At 42.8% G+C, this 27548-nt stretch overlaps 1 protein-coding gene across 2 annotated transcripts in view; it reads right to left on the minus strand.

Moving 5' to 3' along the window:
* The window catches only part of CD2AP (CD2 associated protein), an 86230-nt gene extending 59249 nt beyond the window's left edge, over positions 1-26981 (minus strand). The window contains exons 1-2 of one of the 2 annotated variants that reach the window (XR_014183794.1): positions 26753-26981; positions 3857-4017 (exon numbers count right to left, since the gene is read on the minus strand). Coding sequence is in view for 1 of the 2 variants with exons in the window: in XM_082049799.1 (XP_081905925.1) it covers positions 3857-4017; positions 26753-26756 (165 nt within the window). In the remaining variant the exon portion in view is untranslated. The remainder of the gene's footprint in view (positions 1-3856; positions 4018-26752) is intronic. The other variant, XM_082049799.1, reaches the window with a different exon arrangement.
* Between the last annotated feature and the right edge of the window lie 567 nt (positions 26982-27548).

A 27548-nucleotide genomic window follows, 5' to 3' on the forward strand; every position in this document is an offset into this window, starting at 1 on the left:
CAGCTTCAAATGCTAATCCTTTTCAGATCAGCACAGATTATAATTTACCATGCAAATTCTGCACGGACAGATTATACCCTTGCCTCAGTTCAATTCTTAACAAGCCACCAAACAGATTTTCTCCATATAATGAGTTCAGGCCAGATCCCCACATAATACACGAAATTACACTTGCAACAAGAGAATAAGAAGATCCTTTCAGGAAGGAATAAATATTCAAGTACAGTCCCAGAATCTCACACCCAAATGTGTAAACCAGAGCAACCCTTGGTCCTGCCCATATGAATTGACTCTCATCACATTTCTACTGACCTGACCTGAAAGGGCCATCCCAGGCACCTGAGTTTCCCCTAGTACAATGCCCTTCCATCTGTTTCCTCCTCACTGCATCCTTCAGACCTTCAGCCTCCTTTCATGTGGGTCAAAAGAACTTGGCAGTATCTGCCCTCTTCAGCATCCTTCTTGTCATTACCCCTCCCAATGAACTTGCTACACTTCTCTACTCTCAACCCTACAGCCCCTTGCAGGAGCCATAAGGAGTCTCCTGCTCAGAACAGTAAGACACAGAATCACAGACTGGCTGGGGTTGAAAGGGACCTCTGGAGATCATCCAGTCCAACCCACCTGCTGAAGCAGGTTCACCAGAGCAGATCACACAGGAATGCATTCAGGTGGGTTTGAGTCTCTCCAGAGAAGGAGACTCCACAGCCTCTCTGGGCAGCCTTCCTATAGGAAGCCCAGAGGACACACAGGCCACCACCACCTCACCGAGCTACCGGGTGAGGTAGCAAATCAGTAAATCCATTTCTCAAGGGACTTTCCTTGTTCACGAGGCCAAAGTACAGCCCTGCTTCAGCTTGTTTCCACCTCCCTCCTGCAGTTTACCCACACCTCGCGGGTGTCCGCATTGCGCCAGGCCAAGCTGGAGCATTTGAGCTCAGCTGTTGAGGTTGGTATTTGCAGCACTCCAGTCACAGAACTGCAGAATCACTTCTGTTGGAAGAGACCCTTAAGATCATTGAGTCCAACCATAACCTAACTATGGCACTAAACCACGTCCCTAAGAACCTCATCTATACGTCCTTTAAACACCTCCAGGGATGGTGACTCCGCCACTTCCCTGGGCAGCCTGTTCCACTGCTTTTCAACCTTTTTCATGAATAAATTTTTCTTAATATTCAATCTGAACCTCCCCTGGCACAACTTGAGGCCATTTCCTCTCATCCTATCACTTGCTACATGGGAGAAGAGACCAACACACTCCATGCTACAACCTCCTTTCAGGTAGTTACAGCAGAATTTCATAGACCCTGCACTACAACAACCTACTGCAGGGGGAAAAAGAGAACAGCTGGAAGGGATGAGGGGACAGAGGCAGAAAAACCCCACATTTCTGCAACAGCTTTCCCAGAAATAGTCTCTCAAACTATCAGTACCCGTACATTAACTTCTAAGAAGAAACTACCATCACATTGGCCATGAAGAAAACCATGATTTTCACTTCCCTAACAATTAATACTTCCTCATCAGTGAACGAGTCTTCCAGCCTATACATACCATCATAAAAGTTCCCAAGATCAGCCTCATAACTGTGTTCAACTCCAGCATCAAGAAGGCAAGATATGTCATGAAACCAAAGAGATAACTTTCTTCTAAACAGCTCGCTTTTCCCTTCTCCAGATCCCTACACCTTCTGGAAAACTTAAGGTCCACTGTAACTCAGGATATACACCCATGCCATGCACATACTGAATAGCTGTACAGCTAAGAACACCTGGATTTGAGATGCAAAAAGATTTTTCAGGATGAAAATAATTTAAAATCAAGTTTAGAAAAGCCACAGCTGCAGAAGGGCAAGAAAACACCCAACAAATCGAGTATTTAACATGGAAACAAGCTACACCCAATCCCGCCCCTTTGCCATTCAGCAGAAAGATGGTCTTGACACAAGAACCAGAGAAGAGCTGTGACGGATGTTTTCTTCCTATATGCCACTTAAGTGCCAATTAAGTGCATCATCAACACAGTAATCATTAAAACATCACTTAATTTCACCTTAAGTTACTACTTATACAGGACTCAAACCCTAAAATAGTTTTTGAACTGAACTACAAACAACTTAAAAATATTAGACCTAAGTAAAAGGCATTCACACAAACTTTTCCTTAGTAAAAGAACCTCTCTGAAAACAACTGTATTATTCACATGAATTTTAAAAGGTAGACTCCTAAATCCCTCTGCAGTAAATAAAAAATGACTAAGTTTGGTTTTTTAATTAAGATAAACAGAAAAATTGGCAAATTGAACATAAGCAAGTATAAAGAAGTGCTTATACCACTGGACAAATTTCTTCTTACATGTATTGATATAGAAGCATCTCAGTAAAAGACATTCTTTGCAAAGAATTAACTTCAAAAGAGACAGGAATATCTAAAGTCACTTTGATTATACAGAAGTTACAGTAATGAATGCTTGGAAATTACTAAAAAGGTCAGAAATTATAAAGAGGCAAAGCATAATATCTCCGTACCACCCGCACAGTTCACATGACAAAATACCTGCAGCTCAGCAGGCTCTGAATTTCGGGAGGTACACGTGGAATAGCACACCTAGCTACTTGTCAGACTTCATTGTAAGTAACTAATAAATAGGCGCATACTCACCATTACATTTAGAAACTTCACAGAGAAAACAAGAAAAATATCTAAGGTGCAAACAAGAACCTCAATTAAAATAGGACACAAACACAGAATAAATACACAAGGTTAAATAAAAGGCATCAGAAGCACTAGCTTACGGCAGAAGACAACTACCACAAGTCAGTTGCACAGTACTGAGTGAGACAAAGACCCCAGAAAGGAGAATCAAGTCTAGGGAGATGATGACTAATCCAAAGACACGACAGTGCTGCAGCCAGGGGAGAACTTGCCTCACACCCTTCCCATCTCAGTTATTCGCTGGTGACAAATGGGGAGCCCAGTCAGGAAAGCAAACAAGCTGAAAGCCAACGTGATTTCACAGTTACCTTTTAGCTGGACAAGGGGTAATGGTTTTAAACTAAAAGACGGGAGATTCAGGTTAGACATGAGGAAGAAAGTTCTGACGCTGAGGGTGGTGAAACACTGGCCCAGGTTGCCCAGAGAGGTGGTTGCCCATCCCTGGAGACATCCTCAGGCTGGATGGGGCTCTGAGCAACCTGATCTGGGTGAAGATGTCCCTGCTCATGGCAGGGGTTGGACTGGATGAGCTTTGTAGGTCCCTTCCAACCCAAACCATTCTATTGCTATGATTCCCTGCCCTGTCCCTTTGCATGGCCATGGAAGAGTCAGTGGCAGCAGCCAGGAGTCCGGGGTAGGGTAGAATTGCTCCTTCAAACAAAGGAGCTTCATCCAGGCTGAAGCGCCCACACAACCACAGCCCAAGGATGCAGGTTTTCATTACAGCTGAGTTGACTGAGCTGTGACTCCTCTTCCCATGTCTCTCAAGACCTGATGCCTTCTGTAGGGGTAGGTTTGGGGGTTTTTTTGTGGTTTTGTTTTTTTCATCAGTTCACCTCACTAAAGCAGGTCACCATGGCTACAGACAACTGTGAGTGCACTGTAGGAGTAGGAAGGAGACACAACACACAGCACAAGGGTACAGAGCAAAAGAAATCCTGAAGTAAATAAGAAGAGACAGCAGAACTTATTCAAAAAAAGGCCTTCAAAAGCATAATAAGAAAATGCAATAATCTAAAAGGTCTTCCAGCTTAAAAAATATGTTATTCCAAATACAACTGATGTGTATTCTAACCATTTCAATAATAACTAGCCTGCTGTATGATCATAGCAAAACCAAGTCAATGCAGAAAACTCACCTTCACAAAGTTGTCGGGGAACATGCCCCTTTTGCCATTCAGCTCCCCTTCTAACCATCCTTCTTCTTCCAGTCTTTTCACATTCCTGATGATTTCCCCAACTCTGATTGTCAACTCATCATCGTGCACTGCGTCATAGTCATATTCCACAATATAGTCCACTACAAAATAAAAATCAACACACACCGTGAATGTAACTTCAGGGCCACGCATGTACAAAAAGGCAGGTCTAATGACAAGTGTTTCCCTCACAATAACTGTCATTTGTGAACTCTAGTGTTCCCAATCATTTTGGAGAGGGGGCAAAAAATGGACAGTCACCTATTAGAATAAAGTAAATTTAGGAATATGATGCTAAATCATATTTTGGTGGTGGTGAGTAGGTTTCTGTGCACATGTGGTGGAAGGGATTGCTGGCAGTGTCGGTTTATTGTTTTTTGGTTTAGGTTTGGTTTTTTTATTGTTTGTTTTTTCCACTGCCCTGCCAAGTCCCAGCCTAAGAACTACTAATTATGAATCACTGCCAAGAGGAGAAGCGTTTGTTACTCATTTTGGGACCAAGGAGGAAAAAAGGTTCAAATTGTGCACATACTGTAGGTACACACAACACTTTGTTAATTCTCATACTTGCATCTGCTACTACATCTGCAAAAAAACCTGCTTGCTGCATACACAGTATTTTAGCAGGTTTGATCCAAGAAACGTAATATGGCCAGAAGGTGTACAATTGACAATATAAGACAACTTAATTTGCACAGACATGTAAAAGGCACCCTCCTTCAGATTCATCTGGTTTTGTATGAAGAAGAATAAGCAAGCGAGCTTTAATTTTGATATAATTAAATTTACTCAGAGGAGCGTAGCAATGTATTTATATACTTGTCCATCTGTTGCACAAGAACCATGAGAGCTGCTTACAGCCAGCTTAAGGTTTGTTTAGCAATAAAAACTCATTTGTTCATCAATGAATTGTTTATACCAGAGATTTCCACAAATCTGCAGCCATCAAACAACTTTCCCACTCAGTCAAATCTAGTCAGGACACCCAGGCACCACCAAATTTAACACTGTTCTCACCAAAACCTCCCTCTCCTCTGCAGATCACAACCGACGTGCACAAAGACAAGAGCACAACAGGGTTAACTGACAGAAATTCTGAATGGTTGTAAACGTTTTTCCCCAGGTTACTCCTTATTCTATCAGTGCGTAATAACATCCAACTGTTAATTTACAAATTAAGGAAGCAAACAGGAGAAAGTATTTCTTCCTGGTATTGATTTAATGAAGCTGGAAGTTCAATGTATAGTTTTGATCTGTGGACAGTTTTGATCAAAAGTGCCACTGAATGCATGTTGCAATACAGCCTGTATCCCTCTGCTGCCTATAGATGAAGTCAGAAAACCCTTATTATTAATAAAACACAGAACAACATGATTGTGCCACAAATACAAGAGAAGCTAGAATGATCTGTCTGGCAAACTATTTTCTAAATACACCCATTAACAAAGGAGCCAGTCAAATATAAACATGAAGACTTAGTTTTGCGCTTTTTTTTTCCTTTAAATAAGAAAATTTGATTTCTTCATTATAAACAGAAGTCATCACCAGAGTTATGTGCTCATGACACACACCCTGGAACACTTCGATACACTTTTTTTATTGTATACTTTTATTTTTGCCAAATATATTCTCTAAGCTTGCTTCAAAGCATCAAATTTCCCCATTACTGCCTGCAGCAAGCATAGCAGTTCTGTCTTGCTCCTGCACTGAATTTATTTTGAGTGGCTGACATGAAATATTGCCCAACAGGTAGGAAATTCTGGCAGCCACAGATCATAAAGACAACTGCCATTCATCACCTACAGTCTGGAAATAGAAGTGTCATCTTCCAACCAACTCAACCCAACCGCTTTGGAAACCTACAAATGCATAAAAAAAATGTACTAAATATCCATGTTGCAGATTTCTCTCACGATAAAATCTGGATTTAAGCACAGCAGCAGGTATTATATTTCACCATATACACTACAAGGCAGTGGAAAATGCATCACAACACGTCGGTCATGGTAAACATTCTAACAGCATCGCAGGGTACAACTCCAACTGCCAACCACCTGGTCCTTTTTCCACAGAAGTAGTAGGTACTCACAGCCACGCTGTGTCAACATGAACTAATTATTTAGAAAGCCTCTTTATTTCCTTGGGGGAACATTTCTATATTTGTGCTTGAAATGCACATGTTGACTTTGGTCACCTTTCCAGGCTGTAAAACACGGTCAGGCCAACAACCGAAGGAAGATCTTGAGACCTTCCCAGCCATCATCCATGAGTCTGTGTCCCAAAAATAAATAGCAGCAAATGAATATCAGCTTTTTATTTTTGAGATTTAGGTGCTGAATTTCCTCTTGTATTTGTCAGGACACTCAATACCACCCTCATTCTCATGGATACATATACAAAACAGATCTAAACTCTCACCTGAAAAGTGAGAGGGGTCATGGGGAATGTCAAGATGGTTTCATCCCACACATTTTAACACAGAAACATCATCCTAAACATCTCTCTACTATTTGGTCCTCAGTTTTGCTTTTCAACATTAGCAAGTAGCACTAGACAAATCTCTAGGTAATTAGGACTGCGGTGTGATAGGCAAAAACCAAGTCTACTGCCAAAACACTCCAGACTAAATAAACCCCTGAAAGGTCCTCAAGTATAATATCTACCCAAGCAAAAACAGTGTTCAGTGGTGACAGAAGATGTTTTTAAGGAATCACAATTCCTTATAGTAACAATAATTAGGAATCATGTCAGCCCACAGATTATACTTCTGAATGCTTGAAGTAGTTCTGAATGTTTCTGAATTATACTTCTGAAGGCTTCAAACTCTCACCTAAAAGACTTACACAAGAACAGACATGATACTACAATCAGTCAGCAATAAGTTGGACTGCAGTAACAGAAACTGGCCAAAACTTTCAAAAAACAGAAAGTCTCAAGTGACAGAAAGTGCAGCAGAACACTCCAGCAACACAAACTACCAGAAATAGTAGTTGACAGCGAGAGGTTAATGGTTGGACTCCATCTTAAAAGTCTTTTCCAGCCAAAATGACTATATGAAACACCTAGCTTACCTCCCCTCTGCTTTTTACACAGCTTTCTCAGTTTCAAACCCAACCCAAATCAATTATCTGGAGACTAAAAGTCCATAACAATCAAGTTTTGGATGAAAAATAGTCTTCTCAAGCTTGAGCATGAACCCTGGGAAGGTAACCATGCTTTTCTTGTACATCCAGTAAGACAAGAGCTCATCTGAGAGGGAGACAACGCTTTCCTGAGTTTCCATAAGCAGCGTGAACCATCACAAATCACCTCCCATACTGTGTGCAAAGAGGATGTCTTTATCCTAGATCTCATGCAATCATGCATCTCATGCAATCATGTTTTGGCAAGAATTCAGATATAAACATAAGACATCACCTGGCACATGCTTCCAACCAAGGAATGAGGGAAGGAAACAAAACAAAACAAAAAAGTCAAATCACAGTCAGGTTGATTATGGTATTATAGAAAATAAATAATAACAGACTGTAAGAACCGATAGAACAGATTTAGAAACACAGGAATACGTTCAGAGCCCTGGTAGCAGTCGTGGGGCTGGAAGATCTTGTTCTATGAAACATGGGAGGTAGTTGAGCCTGTGCCAAGGTGGTGACAATGGGAATCAGCAAAGATGTATGAAGAGAAAAATCACACTTGACCAACCTGACGGGCTTCTACAATAAAATGAGGAGTTCACTGGATGATAGGAAAGCAGTGGACAGTGTCTCCCATAACATCCTCATACACAAACTGGTGGAGTATAGGCCAGATGAGTGTACAGTGAAATGGACTAAAAACTGTCCAAAACATTAAAGCACTGTGATCGATGACACATAGACCAGCTGGAAAAGAGTCACCAGTGGCATGCCACAGGAGTCAACACTGAGTAATTCAATATCTTCATTAATGACTTGGATGACGGGACTGAATACACACCTGGCAAGTCTGCGGATGATACAAAACGGTGAGGAGTGGCTGACAGATCAGACGGGAGAGCTGCTGCTCAGAAGGACCTCAACAGGCTGAGGAAACGGGACAACAGGAAGCTCATGAAGTTCAAAGGGAAATGTCACGTTCAGCCCCTGGGGAGGAACAACCCCATGTACCAGTGCAGGCTGTGAACTGCTTGGCTGGAGAGGAGCTTGGACACCAAGTTGACATGAACCAGCTACACACCCTTGAAGCAAAGGCAGCCATCAGCATCCTGGGCTACGTTAGGAAACGTATTGCCAGCACGTGGAGGGAGGTGATCCTCCTGCTCTGCTCAGCTTTGGTGAGACCCATCTGGAGTGCTGGTCCATTCTGGGCTCCCCAATACAAGACAGATGTGGACATACTGGAGCAAGCCCAAAAAAGGGCCATGAAGATGACTAAGGGCCTGGAGTATCTTCACACGAGGAAAGGCTGAGAGAGCTGGGACTGTTCAGCCAGAAGAGGAGTCTCAGGGAGATCTTATTGGGTGTGGAAAAGACTGGGCATTTCCAGTGAAAAAAGGGGAGGCAGAGGGCAGAAATGGAAACAAAACAAATTCCACTTAAACACATACATACACACACACACACACACAACCACTTTGAAGGTGATCAAACACTGGAGCTGTTTGTCCTGAGGGGCTGTGTAGTCTCCATGAAGATACTCAAAAACCAACTGGACATGGTTACAGCTGACCCTGGCCTGAGCAGGAGAGCCAGACGAGATGATCTCCAGAGGTGCCTTCCAGCCTCAATGGTTCTGTGACTGATTCCAGCCAGAGATACACTTTAGGTGGCAGCTTTCTGTCATCCAGCCATGACAGCTTTCCAGCATAACAGCAGAACTTCCCAGATATTGCTTTTTGAGGGGTTCAACCCATTTTCAGGGGCGGGGGACTGATTAAATCAGCAGCACTAAGTAAAAAAATACTGTCTGTGTTCAGTAGAAAGGGGGTTACAGTAAGTTTTATGGGAGGGGTCTATTCAGCTCTTTGTTTCAAGTTAAGATGACAGCCTGACTAATGAAACAGTAAAGCAGACCAAACACGTCAAAACCAGTCAGCCACATCAACAACCACAGACTATGTTGTTCCCCATGGCAAGGACAAAAAGTGTACTATCTCAGAAGGGCCTCTTTGACAAAATAGCTCACACTGTCAGAAAACACAGCAACAATGCCAGCACAAGGCATTCGGTCACCGCTGGCACAGGTAGACTCACCATTTCTCCAGAACCCACAAAACCGACTGTTTTGCCAACCACAGCCAAGTGTTGATGCAGAAGACAAGCCTCCCGGTAAGCATGGCCACAAAACATCCATTCTTAACTGGTTTTAAACAAAGGATGGGCTATGAAGATTATGAGGGATCTGGAGCATCTTTCTTATGAGGAGAGACTGAGAGAGCTGGGTCTATTCAGCCTGAAGAAGAGAAGCTGAGAAGGGATCTCAATGTTTATACATGTCTCAAGGGTGGGTGACAAGAGGATGGACCAGACTCTGTTCAGTGATGCCCAATGACAGGATGAGGGGCAACGGGCACAGACTGAAGCAAAGGAAGTTCCATCTGAGTATGAGGAGAAACTTCTTTCCTTTGAGGTGCCAGAGCCCTGGAACAGGCTGCCCAGAGAGGTTGTGGAGCCTCCTTCTCTGGAGACATTCAAACCCACCTGGGCACATTCCTGTGTGATCTGCTCTGGTGAACCTGCTTTAGCAGGCGGGTTGGACTGGATGATCTCCAGAGGTCCCTTCCAACCACAGCAATTCTGTGATTCTGTGACATTTTCAACTAACCAAACTCCTTCTGAAGTTGGCTGTTATAGGTAACTAAGGCTCTCTGGGAGCCCTACAAAATATACATAACAAAAGAAAAAAGGGGAAAATATAGCGTAATTCTAGCATGTCTGGGTCTTCAACAGAAATAACCAAGTGTCAGACACTCGTCCAGCGAAGAGCACAATTTCATATTCTTGGTACTTTGTTTAGGTTATTACAATACTGTCAGAATTCAGTGACCTTTCTATAGTAGCCAGAAAAAAGACACAAACAAGATATTAAACAAATCCCACAAAAAAAACACATTTAATCACTTATAAAATGAAAAACATCATTCAAGGAATAACTTAAATCCTTGGATATCACTCTCAAGCTGTTCAAGAAGCCTTGCTGAAACTTGCAGTAGACCTGGAGGGACAGAGTCCAACATTAAGCAGCAAGAGGAGCTTGAGTTGCATGCCCTGCTTCATAAAGCAGGTTTTAGGTCAGCTCAGATTAAAAGTTGTTTATTGGAATGTGAAAGTTGTGTGACCTCCAAAAGCATCTTGCCAGCAGAACTTTAGTTATGCAAGAAACTGATTTTGCTTTTCCAATTTATCATTACAGACAGTTGCTAGATGACCAAAACAAACTTTATTAGTACCATTATTTCCACTTGTACATCTATTGCAAAAAAATGTTTAGTCTCTGATAAAACCAAGCTAATGTTTTTGTCATTATGTATGAACACATACACAGAGTTACAAAAGTATTTAGTTTTATAGCAGACAGCAAGCTCACACTAGAGACAGAAGACAATCTCCTTTTAACTATCACACTTTCACAACTATCTCAAAATCAGGTGTTGGACTGAAGGAGAAAGCTCATTCCAATTTCTTTCACCCAGAAAAAATCCTATGGTTTGTGAGATGTAAGGGTTCCAGCTGTTTTAATTGTAATACCATAGTATATGTTTGGCCACTGAAAACAGATCTTAACACTGAAAAAGTAATTCAGATGTTTAAATGCTGAACAATGAGAATACCTCCATAGGTCTTAAACATGTGTAGTGGTTACAAGAATGTTTTTTTCCACTTCAACACCACGTAATTTTCTGCTACCCTGACTTGAGTCACTGATGACAACCTGTATGTTCAAATAAAGAGACCTGGTGGACTCCTCATTGCCCTTAAAATTCTAGCCCCTGCTTCCAAAACTGTTTTTTGTCCTACAAAGACCTCCTGGCAAGAGAAATGCACAAGGTGAGCACCAGGGTTTGGAAAACAAATAAAAATACCTCCTGGCCAAGACCCTCCGTTGCTCTGCAGTCAGGCTCCTTCTTCTGCACCCTGCATCTGCTCCTGTGATTCACACTCCTGTCGACACAATGACCCACAATGACCATAATAACCAGTTCCCCAAAGATCAAAGGATTCTTCTGGAGCAGAGATGTGGGTTTGGTAGCGAAGAACCTCACATTTCCCACTATTGGGAAATCCACTCTGACCACTGCTCTCGTACGAAAAGGTACTTCGTGTCACACCCCAATAGCCATCAGCATGAGAAGCAGCCCAGGGGCTGAATCTTGAACAGATGGAAACATTAAGTATTTCCTTCTTTCCATCTCCTGGTGCCCAAGACAGCTACAGCACTAATGGGAAGCTGGAAAACTGCAGAGTTTTACTTCCACGATATTTAACCCAGGGATGCTGTGATCCTGTCCTCTCTTCTGGGTACATTCCTTCTGCTTTGCACTTAAATTAGGACTTATTTATACCACTGGTGAATCACAAGAAGAGAAAACAGCCTGAGAGAAGACTATTTAGTGCCAACTTTCTGCTCACAGCAGGGTCAGAGGAGCAGGGTCAACATCAAATCCAACTTAGATCAACATCTACATCATTGTGACTGTGTCCAGATCAGGAGTATGGTTCTTTTCAGGAGTTGGACTTGATGAACCTTCCAACTCAGGACATTCTATGATTCTATGATACTCAGAGAAGCTCCAAACCATCCTAATTTATCGTGCTTCAGTTCACAATGCAGAGCAGTCTCACAGCAAGTAATCTGAATATCTTTTCACTGAAAGGAAATCAGAGATACGCAGCCCAGGAGCACTCTTAATGCATGCTCATCTTTAATAGGCATTAAGTCCATGGAACGAGACTAGTGCTAGGATGATATAAAAATGTCCAAAACATGCAATATGAATGCCAGGTGCCTAACACCAGCAGATTCCCTCTACGGATCCACTCGTCTTGCCCTTCACCACATCCTGCTTTGCCGGTAGCCAAAATCTGACATGAAACCACATCTCAATGTAATGCATTAATGATGCAAGGCCACCAGATTCCTGTCAGCTCTGATGGTAGGGATGCGGTTCTAAGCTATTAAGAAATTAAACAAGGAAAGAGTATATTTAACTATCAGAGACCATGTAGCCTACATGTATTTCCACTGTACTTGGCACTGGTGAGGCCCCACCTTGAATACTGTGTTCAGTTTTGGGCCCCTTACTACAGGAAAGACCTTGAGGTGCTGGAGCGAGTTCAGAGAAAGACAACAGAGCTGTTGAAGGGTCTGGAACACAAGTGTGACAGGGAGCAGTTGAGAGAACTGGGGCTGTTCAGCCTGCAGAAAAGGAGTCTGAGGGGAGACCTTCTCACTGTCTACAGCTACCTGAAAGGAGGTTGTAGCATGGAGGGGGTTGGTCTCTTCTTCCTAGTAACAAGTGACAGGACAAGAGGAAACAGTCTCAGATCACACCAAGGGAGCTTCAGATTGGATTTTAGGAAAAGATTCTTCATGGAAAGGGTTGTGAAGCATTGGAACAGGCTGCCTAGAGAAGTGGTGGAGTCACCATCCCTGAAGGGGTTTAAAAGGCGCATAAATTAGGTTTTTAGGGACATGGTTTAGTGCCAGAGTTAGGTTACAGTTGGACTGGATGATCTTGAGGGTCTCTTCCAAGCAAGATGATTCTATGATTTCACAGTACAGTTCACCACAGCCTTCAATAAGGCAATAGGTTTAAGTCACATTATACACAACAAAAAACATTTAACCAAGCTGAGCCATGTGGAGCCACGACATTCCTGCTCCACGTGGAGAACCTGCAAAACATTTGCATCACAAGCACTCCTGACAGGGTCGAGCATCATGAGGAAGATGTTCCACCTTCACAGGATCTCAAAAGGAGGCCGGGCACCTCCCACACAGCCTCGGAAATACCAGTGACACATGGCAGAGCCATTTCCACCTGTGCCTACTCCCAGGTGAGCCACACCAGTCGTGCCAGCTCCAGCCCTAATAGCCAGCTCTCCACCAAAGCAGCCAGGCTGCTGCCGAAGCTTTGATCCGCAGTACACCATCCAAGCAAACAGCTGCTGCCACAAGGAAGGGATGGAGCAGAGGAGACATTCCATGGTTTAAGATAATGCTGACCTTGTATGTTCAAATCCTGACTTAAAGTCTTGTTTTAAGCCAAGTGCCCTGAGCCATCAGGATTCTTTCATTAGTTCATAATAAAACAATATAAAGCCAATGGAACTGATAGATTTTCAAGCCATTCTGCGTATGTTTCCTTTTAAGCATATATATATATAATGAGCATATATTTTATATATTTTGAGCATATAATATAAATTGAATATAATGGGGGAAATTACTATGAGAATTGAGTACACCCTGCAGTGTCTGCTATTTTTCCTTACTCCTTTTATAATTCGCTCTATGCTGCATCACTCTGTTCCAGCACAAACAATTTCTGCTTAGAGCAACAAACCTTCTACAGCAACAGCTTTCCTAAAAAAGGAAAATAAAACCAAAAATAGCAGCCTACCCATGAGACAGTCAAAAGCCAGGAGCCCTGGTACGGTCAGCAGAGAACTGGTCCATCTGGAAGCCGCCCTGGATCTGCTCGGCATTTTTAGATTAGGCAAGTCAATGTGTGTTGTCCAAGAAATGACTTGCCACACAATTTTAATAAAAGATTATGTCTAATTTTACAGCTCAGTAAGAATGGCTGAAATAACCAGGAAAACAAACAATTCAAAACTGTCAATAAAACTATTTCAAGTAATGAGAAACTCATTGCATTCTAACTGTAACCATCTCAAACAGCAGCTTCTCGAGCTCACTCTGGTACAATTAGCAAGATACTTTGTGAAGGAAATTAAACAACAGAGCAGAAATCCTGCCCAGCAAACTGCCCTGAAGCATCAAAAATGCAAACCACACATGCCTCATTTTCCTACTCCAGGCTCCCATAGTTTCCAAATGCTTACCACTGTGTATAATAGAACATCCTTAAAAACCTAAAAGTTTGTCAATTCTCACTTCCTTAAAGCAAACCATTCCCACAATTCTAAAACTGCATCCTGTAGATAAGTCATCATTTCCAGCCAGCTGGGAAAAAGCATTTCAGTGATTCATTGTTCACCACAGGTACATGAAGCTGACTCTAAGAGAAGCAACTGATCACGTCTTCTCCAATATTATCAGAAATACTTGTCTTAAACTCAGTCGTAAACTTAATAAACATTAGAATTGTGGATTTCATTTACACCCTTGTTTCTATGAGCTGGAATTGTCAGACTTCTCCCTTCACAGCAGAAGGCATGAAATGGGAAGTATTAGAGTAAAATCTGTACCACCTACAGGTATTTGATGCTACCTTCTAAGGACAGAAAGGTCCAAATGTTTCACCTGGGAAGTTACACTAAGCAGAAAGTGATGGTTTGTTCTACTTACTATTTCCTTCAGTCCGAGCACAGGTCACTGCAAGAAACCAGCCTGGAAATGAGAGGAAAGATAGAAAATGCCTTCACAAGCAAAGGAGAAAAACTGCTACTAATTTAATATGCAGAGAAAACCAAACCAGGGATCTTAGAGGACACAAAGGATGGTACTCTAAAAAAGCACACCACAGTTTAAGTCATTACTCAAACCCTGTTCTATACATAGATTTACACCTCTTCCTTAAGTTAATTTTATAATACCTATTCGGCAAAGCATTCAAGGTGAGTCAGAAAACACCAAATTACAAAAGCTGCTAAAATGAAGCCACGTCAAAAAGCTCCGAAGAACAAAAATACCACACCTCACTTAGATTTAGTTCAAATCCAAAGCAGCAAATAAGCAGTAAAAGTACCACAGGGTCAGCATTGTATTTACAGGTTTTTCCCTTAGAACCTCCACTAGAAAATTATTTCACAAAAATACACTTGAAGCTGAAGATTCTGTTGCTTATGCTTGCTACAATTCTTTTTACAAAGTCACCCTGCTCTCCAATCCCCACCCCCCAACACCGCCCAAAAAAAGAAATAACAAAAACCACACAACTGTATTTCAATTACATAAAAGTTTCCTTCCATCAATATAAGGACCCCACGTTACTACAAAAGCTTCAGCTCCTCCTGCAGATTATTTTCAGGACTGTTCTCGCCAAAAATGACAGTGTGATCATAGCTCCAGGTTATGAATTCACGAGTTACAAAAACAATAATGTCTCAGAAAGCCTTTTGGGTTTAAACCAAAAGACAACTCCCTTCACGCTCTAAAAAAAAGCAATAATGCTGTGATGGATGCCCTATAATTTGGCACATATCTAATTCAGAATGACAATTTGTATTTCTGCAAACGTGGCAAGAATCTGCCTTTGAAATGAATTTATGCAAATTTAAAAGCATCATTCGAAGCATGTACAAAGTGTTCCCTTCATCTTTAAAAACAGGCATGATGCAATAGGCTGAATGGTCCCAGATTGGGATATTGCAAAAACCACAAAATATGTTCCTATTTGACTTCATGCTGTCTGGATGCTCCATACTAATTATGGCATCAATAAAGTTAATTTAGATTTTAGTGTGGACATTTTAGTCAATACAAAAAAACTGAACTGTTGATAGAAAAGCACAGAAATTCTTCTGCAACAGATTTTTAGAAAAGCCAGTCAAAACCACAAATGCTCAAGGGCACCCTACAATCTCAACCCGATAGTTTTAGAGGAGATAAAATTGCTTTCATTACCTCAATTATGTTCTGAAAGTTAGGAGATCAAGTCCTTTCAGCACCCATTTGTAACTTCAATTTAGAAAGATTTAAGCATATCTTATTAAGATCATTATTTAAACCTGCATGGCTTGCAATACCTCCCATCACAGAAAAACACAGTTTGACAGGACATCTGGAGGTCACGTACCACAAACTGGTCAGAGCAAATCTAACCGCAAAGTCAGACCAGGTCACTCACGGCACCGTCCAGCTAAGTTTTGAAAGTCTTTAAAGGATGGAGATGAAATAGCCACGCTGGGCACTTTTGCTGTACTCAATTCCCATAGCAATTTTCGCCATTATATTCAGTAGGAATTACTCTTGTCCGAACTTGCAGCCATCAATTTACATTTTTTCACTGTGCCTCCAAGAAGGGTACAGCTTTCTCCTCTCCAGGCTAGACCAACTTCTTTCACACTATATGCACCAGCCTCTTAAACACACTCTACTCTCCAGTTTGTCAGCATCCCCCTTGCATTTGAGGAGCAAAACTAAATGTGGTATTTTAGAGACAGCCTCGTGAGTGCCAGGTAGTGGGGAACAACCACTCCCTATGACCTGCGAGCTCCTATCCTGCTCATGCCACCTGGCAGACTGCGAGGTTCTTCCCTCCTAGATGCTGGATTATGCATTTGTCTTTCCAAAACACGGGAGGTTCCTGCTGGCTCACTCCCCCAGTACCACTGCAGCGCACCAACCATCCCTCCTTCATTCACTGTGGGTTTTTTTTAGGGACCTCGACATAATCTTGAGCATTGTAAGAAATCAGGCTTGCATGTTTGGAGAGGAAGCCATATGAGGGGCGGCTGAAATCACTTGGTTTGTCCAGCCTGGAGAAAAGGAGACCAAGGTGAGAGCTCATGGCGGCCACAGCTTCCTCAAAAGGGGAGGAGGAGGGGCAGGGCTGAGCTCTCTTTAGAAACCAATGACAGAACTAGAGGGAATGGCAGGAAGATGTGGCAGGTAGGTTTAGGTTGGACATTAGGAAAAGGTTCTTCACCCAGAGGGTGCTGGACACTGGAACAGGCTCCCCAGGGAGGTGTCACAGCCCCAAACCTGAGTGTGTTCAAGAAGAGACTGGACAACATCCTCAGACACATGGTGTGAACTGTGGGGTTGTCCTGTGCAGGGACAGGAGTTGGACTCAATGATCCGTCCTCCTGCTTCACCCCCAATAATTCTTTCCCTGTACTCTCATTTGGTTGGAACATGCCAGAAGATTAGCGTCTCAAAAATAAGAGCTTTTTGTTGTTGCAGAGTCAGCACTGAAGCACCTAAATCACAGTCCTCCCTGAGAAACAAGGATTCCCCCAGCACTCCTGCTCTTTTAACCTGATGGTTGGCTGATCACCAAATATGCAGCTTGGAAGCAGCTACAGCATGTGCTGTGTCTTGCACAGCTAATTGATAGTAACACACAACAATCGGTATTTTAAGAATTCAGGGAGGGTGCAGAGGCATTACAGGAGGTTATGAAAAGCTGTCTGGGGCAAGGGATACTGGTAGCTGTGGTCAGAAGATAAAGCACCCAAACAAACGTTCATAGAAAGCTAATCCTCACCTCCGCCATTCTCAACATATTAGCTTGAATTAGTAGTTTGGGTTCCACAATCAAAGGAAATCCTTTTGACTGTCCTCACATATTTCACAACTACCAGGCACAACCCCGGTGACTCAACCACACACAGGAAAAAAAAAGTAAATCAAAAGGAGAAAAAATAAAATCAGCAACATAACCTCAGCCTTTTTAAAAACACAGGTCAGGATTTACCACTCCAATCAGTGCTCAGAACCACAAAAGCACGATACAGCAGCGTACAGCAAGGTCCAGCAATTCTGTCTTGATGGGAAATCAGAATTGCTGCATGGAGCTGGTAGGCTGTGTCTAACTCCACTGACAGCACATCTTGTGTTTCACAAACAGCTTTATTTCATCTGCTATTTCATCATGCCAGAGGCTTCCTGGCACTGGTTATCTACCAGGGCGGGTTTTCTTCTACTACCTACACATTAGAAGCCATCTACATTACAATCCATATATATATTTAATGATTCTCTCTCAGTAAGGATGCAGCAATAAGATTGAAAGTGCAAACCCTCTCCCCACAACATAAGTACCTACTAAGAAGAGGAACACATAAAAACCGGAGAAAGCAATTTCATGCGTTCTCAATTGTGCTTTTGCTTGAGAACAACCACAGTGTGAATTCACATACAGCCCTGTAGCACACACAGCTACAAGCAACACCTTCCAGCCCTCCTCACACTGCAAAGGGTTTCATCCGAGACGGTTTCCAATTTCCCTGCTTTCCTGCACCATATCGTTACACAGATACCGGGATGCAGTAAACACAGATTCTGTTATAATTGGGCTTCTCACAAACAAACTACATTAATATGTTCACATTAACTACCGTCTTCCAATTCACAAATTCTCCATCCCTGCACTGAAAGACAAGGTATATTTTTGGTACCACGCATAGTCTAAGGCAGGCAAACAAAGTACCGTATTTGATTTTCAAGCGCAAAACAGAGCAGTTTATAGTAGTTGATGCTTAATAAAAAGATTTTATTCTGCTGTTTGCGCTTTTCTGAAAGATCTGCTGGCTCCTGATCTACCATAGCTGTGATACTATGGGATTAACATGTCTACAAAAGACTCACTCCCCTCAGCACTTCCACTGCCCCCGTTTCAGAACAGCATCTCACTTTACCTGGCTACAGCACTCACTCAGACAAACACAAAAAGAAGTGTTGTTTGGGACACTGAGGTTTCATACAAACAGCCCATGGGCCGCTCTTCAGACAGCCATCTGAAACTCCCGACACTCCCAGGCAGTTGCTTTAGTTGTCTACAGAGAATACAGTTTCCAACACCTGTTCCAACAACCTGAGGATGAAGGAGCGACCCTGCATCCCCCTCTCTGCTCATTCCCGTTCCGCTGCCTGTTCCCTTGTACTGGGCTCCCAGTTTCATTGCTCCAGGGTGTGCCGGGTTCATCTGCTGCCAAATCAGCCCGCTGGTTCCCTTCCAGCTGGATTTAACTCTGGCCAGTGTCTTGGACTAGAACATCCCATCGACACATGATCACAAAATCTGCCAAAAGGGAAGATTAAAAAACGCACTGATACGGGCATCATCCAAGGAACTGATCATATCAAGAAATGCTGGATCAAGCACTTCCCTTGGCAATTTGTTCTAGTAGTTAATAACTTACCCAACAGAAACATTCAGATGTTAAAATGAGCGCAAACAGCAGTACAATTTACCTTAAGTTTTAGGCAGGCTTATTCTAGTTAACCTTGCATTTATTGATTTATGACAATACTAAATAAGCCTATCTCCATAAAAGCATTTAAGTGATGGGAACATTAAAGTCGAGTCTAACTGTGGAAAATCGGGATACAGAAGGACAGAGGTATATTTTTAAATATGGTGCTCAGTCTCCTTCTCAAAACATATACATTAATGAGGACAACCAAAACCCAAAATCTACAGAAATACAAAAAGCCCCTCAATAACAAGTTCTAGCTGTTTAGAAACTATATTCTCTTTAAAGGTGTTATGAAACAAATGGAAAAAAAGGATGCACATTAGAGGCACAGTTTAAAAAGGGCGCTTGGCTGGCTTAAAATGGATGGGGGAGAATGACAAGGAGTTTACAAAAAAAGGCATTTTAAAGATAAGGAACAGAAAAAGCTGTGAAATCAGTTTGCTGGATTATGAACACTTAGGGAGAGCAATTAATATAGACACTCAGAAGAAGCTCATGAAATTTCAGCTTGGATCTAGCACAAAGTAACTGCAGGCTAAGACAGAAAAGGAGAAACACTCTCCCTTCCTTGGCTCCCGAAATACAGCCCCACCACTTTTTTGCAGTCACGACCGTGCCGAGTAAGGCCATTCAACCTACTGACATGATGGCAAACCCTGCACAAGAGTTTTTTCCACACGAGCCAGTTTATCAGCTCACACTGTAGACTCACAACCACTTGCCACAACCACAAGAGGCATCGCAAAGCTCTGGCCCTTTTTGGCAGCAGCCTGAAGTTATCTCTGCTGAAGCACAGCGGGAAACTGCACCCACAGGCTCACTTCAGGACAAGAGAGATTACATGCTAAGCAGCCTTAAAACAAATCCTTTCATAATTTAAACTACAATTTCAGATTTAAGTGATGTGATTCTCCCTTACTAGAGAGTGAAAACTTCATGAAAATGGCAGTTTCATTTCTTCAGTCAGAAAAGATGAACACTTTTCTCCCCTTAGTCTCAGAGATGCATTGAGTGGAAATGACTTGAACCATCTCGATAAGTTTGCTTATTGTTCTGCTCTTGTATCTTTCCTGAAACCTGAAGAAACAACATAGCTCAGAAAAACAAAAACAAAAGCCCAGAACCCCAACAAACAAACAAAAAAAGAAAAAACAACCACACAGACCACAAACCTAAGCAGAATTACAGTAAACACATCTCCAGAGGTCCCTTCCAACCCCAGCCATTCTGTGATTCTGTTCCAAATAAATCCATAATTGAACTAAAGAGCTAAAATTGGGAGACAATAATTTCTATCAGGCACAACTTTAACAGCTGCTGTAAACGTGCTTCAGCCAATGCTGCTGTAAGCAGCATCCTCACCCTTCTCTTGCTTCCATTCACTCTTTTGCGACCATAAACTTAGTCTCGGTTTCTGGAGATCCAGCCTGGTTGAAAGTTTATCCAGGAAGACAGGGAAGTTTTGGAAGATTCAGCTCATAAAAGCAAGGGAGGAGGACAGTTCTCGCTAGCCAGAGGTAAGTGAACAGTGAGACTTTATTTCCGCGCCAGCTTAAAAAGATCAAGACACAAGCACAGTCAAAAACATTTGACTAAGACTGACCACTTCATAATTTTATCCAAGAGGTAGAAATTGATGACTTAAGAGTCTTCTTTAAATGGTAAGTCAGGCAAGTTTCCAGGAACTTGGATAAAACTGCCTTCTTAATTTAAAACTAAAATAAAAAGCATTAATAACTCCAATCCACAAAAATCTAGTACTTCTTAATTGCTTAACTCCAAAATCATTTACATATCCTCCACTGTCAAAAAGTCTCATGTCCATGGCAACTTAGGTGCAGTTAAGACAACAGCATGAGCTTAAGCCATTTAAAATCATTTAAAATAATACTTTATCTGGCTAAAGCAATAAAGGTGATAAAATGAATTTTTAGTTTGTTAAGCAAGAATGTTGAATTTAAAGTCAAGGTTTACAATCACAAAGATCTCTGGCACTATAGCACAAGAGCAGACAGATCCCCACTTCATTCTCCAGAGTTCAGCAACCCTCTCCTGTAACATCACAAGTCAGCACTGTCCAAACTGCTGAAGTTAAGCAAAAATGGTTCGTTTTTTTAATAATTCAAAATATTAGATTCTAATTTATTCTACTGAAAGCAATCCTACATAATAGCATAAGCACGTTACAGGCAATACGTATTCCTTTAAGAGAAGTTAACTTAATATTCTAAATGACCTCATATTATATTCTCTGCAGTGTACATCACCCCCAAAGTGGAAAGATTTAACTCATTTGGCAGGCGGACACATACAGTGACTTCTCCCTCAGTATGACTTAGGACTCTACCAGTGGTAGGTCTTAAATCTTTCAGAAAATACAAACAAACTCTTTGAAATATCTGCAATGCTTCATTTTCTTCATTCAAGACTTCTGAAAAAGCAACATTTCATATCAATTTCATACAAAGAAAGTCAATTCTGCATACGGCTAGAGTGATAAGACACAATCCCACCCAAAAATACTTGTTGATATTAGTCACAGAAAGTAAATACCTGTGCTGGCGTCACAACATTATTCAAATCAATTAAGGTTATGCTAAGAAACACTGAACAATTTAGGGTGAGAGAAGCCTACGGAGGCTGCCCGTGCAAACCCCCTGCTCAAAGCAAGGCTCCTCTCAAAATTAATTCTTCAGTACATTTTTATTTAACATAGCAAGGGATCGCTCCAGAAAAGAGGCAACTAAACAGGCAGTTTTAGTACTTGAGCTGTGCTGACAACCAGCGCGACAGGACAGCGGAGGGCAATGCACAAGAGGGGTTGTGCTCACACCATCGCAGTGACAAAGTTCAGTAAAACTATTTCTCATCACTGTACATCCAAGAAGAGAAGGGACAGCAAAGGCACAGGCATCACCCTCACAGGGAGCAGGGCACCTTTTAGATCATTAACAAATCCACAACTCAGAGTAGAAAAAGAAATGTTCATAGAAAGGAAGAGTGTCAGGGAAGAAAAAGCTGAACATAATTTAGTTGCATTACTAAAAATAAAGTAAGCCAGTTTAAAAAGCAAACAAACAACAACAACAAAAAAAACCTTTATAAGGAACAAAATAAAAGTGCTAAACCCCTGCAGTGAACCAGAGATGTGTTCTAAGTGCTCAGGTTATAAGCACAGGTAGAACCAGTTGTGAGAATTCACTACACATCAGATCCACTAACGACTAATTTCACTTGGTGGACTCACCCACTTTTGTTCAAAATCACTCAAGTCACTTTAGGCGCTTCCATTGCTTCTCTCTCGTAACAAATCATTTTTATGAAGTCAGGTTAGGGGCATACCAGAACAGCAGTCACACGTGACAGCATTTCCGAGTAAGCAAAATAGATGGGAAGAGCAGAGCGATGACAGCCAGGGCAGGATAGGGCAGCCGCCTCGTGTGGCCCCAGACAGCACAGCATTCCCAACCACATATTTCCTGTGTTTATGCAGCAAAAAACACTAAGGGACAAAAAATCCCAACAGGGGCAGAGTGAGGGAGGCCAGGGAAGGTGAAGAGGCTTCAAAGAGAAGATCCTACCTAGCTGAAAGAAAAACTCTAAGAACTATTATGGAAACAAAATAAACCAAGACAGCAAATATAATTAAACTCCTGCGTGACGTTAAGTCTTGAATAACAGATACACAGTCCTGAACTGCTCTCCACAATAAAAGTAAAGTGCTCTCAAAATTAAATAGCGAGCCAGTGAAGATGACCAGTGCCTGGAACAGCCGGCACACGAGGAAAGTAGATGTAGAGAGACTTCTCAATCTGAAGCCACCAACCATCCACCATTTCTCAAAAATACAAAGCAGTCAGGTGGAAGAAGGAGCAGCTTTAGGAAACAAAACCCTCACACTGAAAGGACATAAGTCCCTGACATACCGCTATTTGTGCTAAACAGGGACTCTCACTGCCACAGGCAGTTTGGGAGGGCAAGAGCCATGTTCCTCTTTGACCCCCTGTACTTCACTATCTATGAAACTGCAAACATCTTTGAGCAAGTCCATAAACTACTAATTGCCAGATTGTATGTTTTTATAAAAAAAAAAAAAAAATAAAGAACTTGCCATAACAAGGCTGCTTTCCATATCCTTCTCCTCCCTGTTCGCCCCACAGACAGGACTCTCAATGCAGCAGCTCTCACATTCTTGGAAAATTCTTGGAAAAACAAAAAGTCAAGAGCTGAGCTGACAGAATCTTTAGCACCTTTTTGTGGGATTTCTCCCCTACCTTGACCCAAACCCAGTATCCATCAGCTCTTCCCAGTTACTGTAATTTGCTTTCCCAGTATCTTAGGCACCTCTTTTCCAGAGGTCAACTTGCCATCATCTTCCCTTACAGCTTTGTCTAGAAAAAATAAAATTATAATAAGAAAGCACTTTGCTCAACATTGCCAGCACAAGCACAGTGGGGCTGCCACCATGAGGCTCGTGGAGCACCCTGGTCCAGACAGGCTGCAGTAACTTGTACTTCTGATTAAGTCATCTTATTCTCCACTAGTTTACTGTGAATAAAGTTAATTGCATCTTACACATTTCTTGATAAAAATACTAGCTGAAGGACTCTTGATCTAGCCTACTCCTTTGTTGTTTTCTAGTTGGTTGGTTGTTTTTAAAATTTGAGAACAAATCCTGAAGTGATGTTTTAGTTGGTTGTTGTAATACTACTGGTGACTACTGAAACCATCTGTCACTGTCCCTGTGACAATGCTAAAAGTACTCAGTTTGCTTATGAAAACCTTCTAGGGCTTTTTTTCTGTTGCCAAGACAAAGCTGGAAAAAGCAAAAGGCTTCACACAAGTTTAATGTTTGATGAACTTACTAAAAAGTTCTATAGAACAAATATATTTGTGTATATTTGTACTCATTCTGTTAGCAATGAAGATGTCTAGCTTCTTAGAGTATTTCAAAATTTAAAAATTTTGTAAAGATGATATGCAGCAAATTCAAAGCTACTAACTCATAGGACCCACAAATCAAAGCTTGCACACATTTTTGGAAATAAAAAGTGTGGGGGAAATGCTACAAAGACACTGACAGAAGCCCAGCAGATTTCAGCATACCACTGTGCAATTTATCAGCTGTTGCTGGATTATTTCATTCTTAGCTGCGATCCCATTAAAAAATTAATTGAACACTGCAAATAGAGCTAAACCTTCTTGTTTATGTGCAACTTGTATAATCAAATGACTTCTTGACTATAATTAGGAAAATTATCTGTTATTGAGCCATAGAAGTAAAGTGGACAGATGTTCCAATGTATGGACGCATGGAACTCCACCTTTCCCTCAACCCAATGCAGCAACAAGATAACGGACTCAAAGTTTTTTCCCCAGAACCTTTGCACACATTTTTATCTATCTATTTGTAGAGCCATATATGGAATCCCCATGATTAATCTAATAGAGAAGTCAAAGAATTATAATGACAGAGCTTAAGGATGTTACTTTATACAGTCTAGTGTTTGTCACCTCTGACAACATCCTCCCCTCCAGCTTTCAAGCACGTGAATGACACATCCTTTCGCAACATTAATTTCCAGCTATTACAAGAGCGTAAAATAACCTGTTCCAAGGCATTGAGTATTTCTGACCTCCTTTTTTGGTTCCTCCAGAGTTGCACTGTACTGTTCTTACTTCTCTATAAATCTCCGAAATACTTGACATAATTTGTCAAGCAGATGCCTCAATGGCCCCCTCAAGCCACCTCTTACACATAAAACCTCCTTCATAAGCTGACATACAAGACAAACAATCTCTTATCAAGACCCAGCTCTACCATGATGTCATTAATAAAACAATCAAATAATGACTTCTCAAGGTAAACATGAGGCTATCACTAAATATAGTGAGTGCAGCACAAACTACAGTTAGGTTTTTTCCCACTCTTATTTTTAGAGATGTTTTACTGTACATTCCTTCCCACTTTCGATCACAAGAGAGTAACACTTGAAAATCTGAATAAAGGACCACACCTTCACAGAAAATCTATTTAAAAGGCTCTGGAATCATTCTGCAATCATTAGTAGAGGTCTGTCAGCATTCTGGCAGAAGCAGTTCTATAATTGCCCACGCACACAAACTGTTATGGTTATAGCAACCCATGCAATAACAATATTTGACACTGAGTGTATGCACCCACTCAATTCAGTCGCCTCTGAAGAAACAATAATATGCTCACCACTGTAATCAGAAGAGCCAGAGAAAGAAGACACACTTAAGAAAAGGAAAGGTAAGGAAAAACATACATAAAACAATGTCATACAGTAATTATTAGTCATAAACTGGACTCAGTCCTTTATTAAAAGTCTTGTGCAGTATTCCTAACTGCGTACTAACAATTTTAATAACTCTGACTTACCATATCTAAATCCTCAAGTATTTCACATTTCAGCATTACACAGTCTGAGTTTAAACTGTTTTTAATTTGCATACTAAACTTTGACGCTCCAGGAACTACCATCACAGGCCACTGTAATAACCTTGTCACTTGCTAGTACGGTGATGCAGCCCCAAAAGAAACAGTAATTCTTACCTATTCTGAATAACCAGAAGAAACCTCGAAAAGTCAGTTCTTTAGAGTTTGGTTTGTATCAGAACCCAGAACACCAATTTCACTTTATATTTTCAGACTTTAAGCATGCTTTGACCATGTAAGACAACTTTCCTTAAGATTAAAGAAGGAACACAAGTCAGGAAGAACATTTATCACTTCACCAAGTGCACATTTGATCACTTCTCCCCTTCTTTTTATACACAAGGGGGGAGGAAGCAAAGCTATGCAAAACCTAGGTATGCTTCCACTTAAAAAGCTTAAATCACACCTGAACACAGCACTGGAAGGATACACACGCTCGAAAGCCACTGCCCCCCGCACCCCTCCCTCCAGAAGCACATGAAGCAGCTGATCTTACACGGGACAGAGGAGCAGAGTGCGATATGAGTGGAGATAACCGAGATGGACAAAACGGTCAATGGACCATTTGGACCCCAGTGGGGGAACTCTGAATAAGGAAGAAAAGCTCCGAAGAGTGGGGTTTAAGTCACACTTTCACACTTCCCTATGCAGACGCTCTTACATTAAAAATTAGACCCAGCACAACTGATTGTTTTTAGAGTAAACCTGAACTGGCACATTATGAAAATAGGAATATTTGAGTGGTTGTATGCTTTTTTTTAAGTCAACACCTCGGTGGAGCAACGGGTGAAGGCACAGCTCAAACTGAAGCAGAGGAAAAGTCAGAAGGGCTGGATTATATCAGGATAACTTTTGCTCTTCACTAAGCTACTGCAGCCAGGTTCCCTCCAAGATCAGTGCTCACCAGACGGCTGCAAACCGCGCTCACCCCACCGACAGCCATGTATCCCCGCCGCTGCCCCCGCCTCCTCCGCCCCGGGCCCCGCCGCTGCCCCCCGGGCCAGGCCGGGCAGGACGGAACGGCCCCGGCCTCTCCCAGCCCCGCCGAGGAACAGCGCTGACCCCAACACCTGCAGCACCTGCCGGTTCCCGCCCAGACCGGGCGGCTCCTTCGGCCCCCGCCTTGTGCAAAGGCACCGGGGACCAGCAACGCTCCTTCCCCGGGGAAACCAGGGTCTACCCTGAAGCGGCGACGCTTCCCGGGACCCCATGGCCGCGCCCTCCCCCTCAGACAAAGGGCGGCGCAGGGGACGAGGAGCCGGTCCCACCGCCCCCCGCCGCGCTCACCCATGCTGTGCCCGCCCGCCCGGGCTCGGCGGAGCGGCTCCGGATCCCGCCGACGCGCTCAAGCCGGGCACGGTGGCTCCATCTGTGCCACCCCGAGGGCGTGAAAGAGGCTGCTCCGAGCCGCCGGCGGCCCGGGGGGGAAGGAACCGCGGACCCGTCCCGTCGCTCACCCGCCGCCGCGCCTCAGGCTCCGGCACCGGCGGCACCGCCCCCGCCCCGCCCCGCCCGCGCCGGGGGTCGCCAAATCCCGCGAGAGCCGCGCGCCACCGCCCCCACGCCACGGCGCCGTTGCCAGGCGGGATGACGTCACAGCGTGTTCCCCGCCCCGCGGGGCCGCGTCCCGGCGCGCACAGGGCGCCCGTGCGGGAGCGGGGGCAAGCAGCGGCCCGTGGCTGCTTCGGTTACCGGGTCTGTTTCGCTCTTCCCCAGGCGGGTGTTCGGCGTGTCCGCCTCGCAGTCAAACAGTCATAGAATCACAGAACAATCCGGGTTGGAACAGACCCTCAAGATCATCAAGTCCAACCGTAACCTCACACTGGCACTAAACCATGTCCCTGATAACCTCGTCTATGCACCTTTTAAACACCTCCACCTCCCTGGGCAGCCTGTTCCAATGCCCAACAACCCTTTCCAGGAATAAGTTTTTCCTGATACCCAAAGTAAACCTTGCTTGGTGTAACTTGAGGCTGCTTCCTTTCATCCTAATGCTTGTTACTTGGGACAAAAGACCAACCCTCTCCATGCTACAACCTCCTTTCAGGTGGTTGTAGACAGTGACAAGGTCTCCCCTCAGCCT

The sequence above is a fragment of the Streptopelia decaocto genome, assembly GCF_964273445.1.
Source record: "Streptopelia decaocto genome assembly, chromosome: 3".
Taxonomy (NCBI): domain Eukaryota; kingdom Metazoa; phylum Chordata; class Aves; order Columbiformes; family Columbidae; genus Streptopelia; species Streptopelia decaocto.